Source organism: Alexandromys fortis, unplaced genomic scaffold, assembly GCF_014885135.2.
Source record: "Alexandromys fortis isolate MF-2015 unplaced genomic scaffold, M_Fortis_MF-2015_v1.1 scaffold_10, whole genome shotgun sequence".
Classification (NCBI taxonomy): Eukaryota; Metazoa; Chordata; class Mammalia; order Rodentia; family Cricetidae; genus Alexandromys; species Alexandromys fortis.
The window spans coordinates 4644388-4650387 of NW_026067895.1; the positions used below are offsets into that span (position 1 = coordinate 4644388).

The 6000-nt window shown below is 48.3% G+C and overlaps 1 protein-coding gene across 2 annotated transcripts in view; it reads right to left on the minus strand.

The window, feature by feature from the left end:
* Rorb (RAR related orphan receptor B) overlaps window positions 1–3724 on the minus strand; it is a 187988-nt gene extending 184264 nt beyond the window's left edge. For both annotated transcript variants that reach the window (XM_050160677.1, XM_050160670.1), the window contains exon 1: window positions 3100–3724. In XM_050160677.1, coding sequence (XP_050016634.1) covers window positions 3100–3106 — 7 coding nt within the window. In that variant the 5' untranslated portion in view covers window positions 3107–3724. The remainder of the gene's footprint in view (window positions 1–3099) is intronic.
* Between the last annotated feature and the right edge of the window lie 2276 nt (window positions 3725–6000).

Genomic DNA, 6000 nt, shown 5'->3' on the forward strand with positions numbered 1-6000 from the left:
ATCACAATGGCAGCTGTGCTGTGCTTCTGCTTGGGAAAGGGGGATTTTATGCAGGAGTAGCAAGGATCAACCACCATTTAGTTATCCCTTGTAATAAACAACCAACAGACTACTCAACAAGGAGCCCTGAAAAACTACACTGGGTTGCTTCACTCCTTTGCTGCCTAAAGAGCTCCCCCTTTCTAGAAGTTTCCTTTCAAGAAGCAAGAAGAGCATCCCTAGAGCTCATAGGATGCTCTCCCACAGACAAAGGGTGCAAAGTTTTGTGGACGATCAAGCTACCACCTCTTCCACTTTAGGAGACAGGAGACTATGACTGGAATTGGATTCTGGTTAGATAGGTTGTGCTGCAGGGCAGGGCAATGAACTCAAGAATCAGAGCCTCTCATCACTCCACTCACGCTAGAGCTTCCCCAGATACACCTCAAATACCCCAAGCACACCTGGGCGGTGTAGTCTGATCTGGGGGTAGATTGCAGGATTGACCCACAGGGATACTGCTCCATCCTAGACATTTCCACCGTTTGTGTCTGGCAAATAGACCTGACTCAGGACAGTTGACATTGCCAGAAGCAAACCCTGGAGCCAAAGCTCTGACAGGACCACTTGGGAATGGAGACAGTGTGTGTGGTGGGGCAGGGCATGGTGTCTGGAGTACGTGGCATGCTCACAGGCAAAAGGCAAAGCCAAGCTTGCCGGCAGCTCCTCCCCCAGCAGAGCCTGTTCCAGTGGTCTCTACTTAGCAGCTCTGCACAAGGGAAAGAGGATTTGATTCTTCTCTCTCACCTCTAAATCGACACACAAGTTCAACTATTAAAGGACTTCTCGGTAGCCTCATTCTACACTCCTTTCCCTATGGGAATACTAGGCATAGGACCTCCAAAGGGCTTCTTATTTTATCTTTAATGATCAGCAGCCTAGGATAGGATGGGGCAAGGCATTGACTGAAGGGAATGCGAATGCAACAGTAAGAGATCAAGAGAGGAGAGGCAAAAGGGCTAGAGAGATCCCCGACTTTTTCTTTACCAACTTCCCTTCGGGCTGCCTCAGGGGTCATCTCGGATTAGACCTGGTATATCGTCCTGGGCAGCTTGGTGAGCCTGATGTTCTCTGAGACAAAGATGTGGCTTCACACTGGATTTCTAAGGTGTACACCGGGACCAGCCCTTGCCTTAAATCCTGTGAGGCAGGGGTCTCCTCAGGGAACCTGGCCGAGAAGCAGCAGGACCAGCGCGGTCAAGGTGAAGGCAGTGAATCTGCGCTCTGCTCTACCCTCTGGTGTTTAGGAGGTCTGCAGCTCGGCTACGGGATTAGTGCAGGGGACCACCTGCCGTGGCACGTGGTTTCTGACCCTCAGGTAGCTTGAACCTAGCCACGGGGGAGGGAGATTGTTGGGAGGAGAGAAAAAGCCAAGCCTCTAACCCAGCAGCTTCAGTTAAGAGCAAAGGAAACCGAAAAGAAAGTGCGTGAGAAGGTGAGGTGGGGCAGAAAAAGATAAACAAAAATCCAGTTTCTCGCGAAGTAAAGGCGCTCTCCCCGCCAATTCCTGTAGTACAGTTTCTTGAAAGAATTTGGATAGTGGAGCATGTGACCATCCCGTGACTGGGACAATCAGCTGTTGTCACTGCTCACAAGCACACAGAGATCCTAGTTTGCGGGTCAGTCAAGACGTTAACCAAGACATCTTTGTCCCCCTATCTAGAGTCCTATTCCCAGGGGTAACGGGCAACTTCTCTCTATCCCCTCTCCTTCTGCCTTGTGTTACACAGCTCAGGGTCCAAGGCGGTGGCACCTGCATTTCTATACCTTTGAGGTCAAGACAGGCCTAAGGCTCCTGGAGGATGGCCAGCGTGAGGGTCATGGCTACTCCCCCATTAGGGAGTGGGAAACAGGCAGCCTGGTGGATTTGGTATTTGTGGGTCTTATTCTAAATGTGTCCTGCTTAGAGCACTTTCATCTAGGATGCAGGAAGGTCCAGAGACTTGACTGTTACCTATTTTAGGATTTAGGATCTGGAGGGACTTGTGAATCAGAGAGAAAAGCCCCCATAGGAATACAATGCATCAAGGAAGGGGCACTTGGATGTTTGGGCTGGTTATTCAGACATATATAGATATACAAGTCAGGAGGGTATCGTTTTTTTTTTTTTTTTAAGGGAAGTTGTGTCCTGCTGTAAAGTGAGAGGGGTCCGGAACACAGAGCGCAAGAAACTTGTGCCACAGGAGAGGAGATCTACAAACTGACTCCTCAAGACCCCTGGCCAGCTACTCAGGTAGCCCCGAGTGAAGTCAGAGCAGGGGACTCGCGTCTGTCATCCCTGCGGGCCATTTGGGGAGCATCTTTTGCCCTGAGGTCGCACCACCGCTGGTGGCAGTGGTCCTGGACAGAAGGCACGATTAGCCCTAGCTCCCACCATGGTCCTTGATCACACAAAATAGACCGAGCCCCTGGTTCCTCCGACCTGAGTAGTGCGGCCTTTAGTCTCCTGAACTTTCTCCTGGCAACTCTTTTTGAGGATGGGCCCAACCAAAGTGAAGCGGAAAGGGAACAGGGGAACTGGGGAAGGTCCAGCCATAGGCATCTGTGTCCAGGTCCCGGGAGCATCCCGTGTTTCCTATTGCTGAGAAGGGACGCGCCTGTAGTCTGGGATGCTCCTATGTCTGGCAGCTTGGCCCAGTGTTATCCCCCTTGTGCCCGCTTGTTCACCTCTGGCCAGGGACCGTGGCGTGACCCGATCTTCCAGCTGCCTCTACCCTGTCATTCAGTTTCCTGCTTTCCTCTATCCTGTGTCCTGTGGCGCTCCCGAGAGCGACGCGCAGAAAAGATTCTGAGCAAATCCAGAACTGAGAGAAGCGACTAGCTATGTCCCGGTCTCCAAAAAGCGCCCTCCCGCGTTCTGCCGAAGTCCCCAGCCTTCCATACCTTTCCACAACTTTCCAAGCTCAGGCCATTTGTAGTCCCACCTGCGAACCGAACTCGGGGAGCTGCGCGTAGCCAGTCTCTCTTCCCTTGGGCCGAGAGCTCTCCCCTCCCCCCAGCTCCCGGTCTGGCTAGAGTTGGCTGGCCCCGGGGACCCTGGGCGCCCGTGCACTCTCTTACCTCGCATGTTGTGGCCGCTGTCCTGCTCCTCGTAGTCATGAAGCTCCCAGCCCGAACCCCAGAGAACCCAAAAATCCTGCTCAGCACGAGGAAAGAAGGCGGTCGGCGAAGAGCTGCTCCGCCGAGAGAAGCATCCCTTTAGGCAGACGTCGTGGCCACAGCGTGGCGGTGGCCGCCGCCGCTACGCTAACAGTTTTGATGTTGTTGCTGATGACTGTTTTTGATGGCTGTTTGTTTGTTTTCAGGCAGGGTGGAAAAAAATGTCCTGGCTGGCTGGTGCCTGGGTTTTGTTTTGCTTTTGTTTGTTTGTTTGTTTGTTTCTTTTTTCTTTCTCTCCAGTGTGCTTGCTTTTAAAAAAAAAATTGCCACCGCCTCAGGCTCGGAGATTTCTTTTGTGATCACTTGGACTGAGGAGGAGAAGGGCAGCCGCAGGAGGAGGAGTTGGTGGTGGTTTTGTTAGTTACAAAGAAGAGGGAGAACGATCAAGGGGAAAAAAAGGAAACAGAAAAGAAAGAAAGGCGGTGTGGATGGCAGAGCATGTGCGCTTTCACATGACATCTGTGCCTGTTAGCGGATCCACAATGTGAATTTTCACTGTTCAGTTGCAGAGAGGAAGGGAGCAAGAGAGAAAGAGGAGAGAGGTGGAGAGAGCGAGCGCAGAAGAGGCTTATACGGGAGGGCGGGTTTGGCCGTACTTCCTGACCCCGCCTCCTGTCAGCGCCTTGGCCAATCAGCGTCCCGCAGTGCGTGGAAAGGCTGGGAAGGCGGGGGAGGGGACGCGCTTGAGGACAGGGGGCGGGGCTAGGGATTCTGGTGTCCCAGGCTGTGGGGACCCAGACTAGGAATTAGGGATGGTTCTAACTGGGCTCCGAACTGGGGCTCTATCTGGGCCGAGTGTAGCGTGCCTAGGAGTGAGGCAGATCTGCGAGTGACGTTCACTTCTGACTCCAGTAGTTAGAAAGGGACACTGACCGGTTCTTTGGAGACAAGAGCTGGCAGGACCCGCCTGGCTGCACCCACTGTCCCTCCCCTCTCTCACACAGCCCTTGGAGAGTTTTGTATTTCCAGGAGCGCTTTGCAGAATCTCTTTTCCATAACTTCCGCTCCTCTGGCAGAGGTTTACTGTGTCAGGACGCTTAAGCCTTTAGAGGTAGACTACAAAACCACACCCCTCTAGCTCCGCGCAGCTTCTTTTAGAGACTATTCAAATGTCCCCCTCTCCTCACTCTAACTCCAACTGACTAGTCTCCAGTCCTACCTTCCTCTCTTCCTTTCCCTCCTTCCTCTCTGCCTCTCAACTGCTTCCTGCTCCCTCCCCAGGAGTTTCAGGCTCTTTTGTCAAGGACACGGACTTCTTCAGCGTTAGGAAATCCTCTGACCTCTGGTTGCAGGACTTAAGGACAGACTCATTTGGCTTTTTGGTCACTTTAGTGGTAGGTCACTTGGCAAAGAGCCCAGACTAGAAAGCAAGACAGTGTGGCTCTTCTCAGTTGGTGAAGGCTTAAAGAGCAAGGCATGTGGCTAGTGGCTGTCCAGAGACAGCTATTTAGGGGAGCTTGACTCTGTCCATGCTACTCACACTCCTTCGATGAAATTTGCCTCCTATGACAGTTTACTAGCAGCCTAGAAAAATGACACGCACACTTTTTTTTTTTTTTTTTTTTTTTTTTTTTTTTTTTTTTTTTTTTTTTTTTTTTTTTTTGTAGAAGAAGCTGGAAGTGCAAAACTTTCCTTGATTGTTCAGTTAGAACGCATAGAGACAGGACTCAGTAGCACTCCCAATGGAAATAAGAATGTTATTTTTTTTTGTCAGTTTATTCATTGCACTTCCTGTAAGACAAAACATGTTGTAGGACAGGGGATTGTTCAGTCCTCTGTACACTGTACACTGTCAGCTAGTTGCCCCTCCAATAAGAAATGGATTACTTCTTGACTCTCCACCAGTGTTCAACTAATACAGCTTCTGGGTGCCTTTCCGATGTGCAATTTGGGAACATTTTGTGGAAAAAGTCAAAGATGATTCATTAATTAAGTGAGATGAACAAAAGGAAGTTACTATTCAGGATAGCTATTCCTCATAAATACCTTTCTCCTAGATCTTTAATTGACACAGTAGTTAATCTTTTAAGATAATATTTAAGGCTCCCTGGTTTTATCATTTTTAATCAAGTAAAATATATTCATCGTAACTACATTAAAGCTGCAGTAAGTTATGCCTAATTTAGTTGCTTCATTAAAAATTACTGCATATAAAATAGTTAAGAAACAAATTGTGACTATATCATTTTAATTTTATGAGCTTCAGGAAGAGTCATCGGAATATTGAAAATTGAAAACTCTTTGTAAACATTGTAATTGGTATTGTTATTATTTCCGATTTCTAGTTCCCATTAAAGAAGAATTTTAAAATCCAAAAATAACTATTTTAAGTATTAAGTTTCTAACAAATTATTGAATCCTAAGTTATATTTTTGTTGCTGAAATATCTATAGCCTTCAAAAAAGACAGTAAACACATGTATGGAAGGAACTCACCTGTGCACATGGACCTGGAGGATGTTTTGTTGGTGGGTCAGTTTTGATTAATTTCAGTGACAATTAGTCACATAGCACTGTACTCAATCTCAAGCATAAATATGATTTCACATAGGGCTGCGTGTGAATCTGCTGTCTATAATGTCAACACTCCTTAGGTAAGGCTGAGTTGAATAGTAATAAAGAGATGTATCCTAAAGGAAACCAAGCTTTAATATAAGTCAACCTGGTCAGGTAACGATGACAGTTAGGATGACAGCAACCCTATAATGCTTTAAGAAAAGAGAAAGTCATGGTTCATTATATTTGGCATTTGGTTGGTCTATACACGGAGAGTGTTTACATAGTTATAAACCTTGGAGGGATG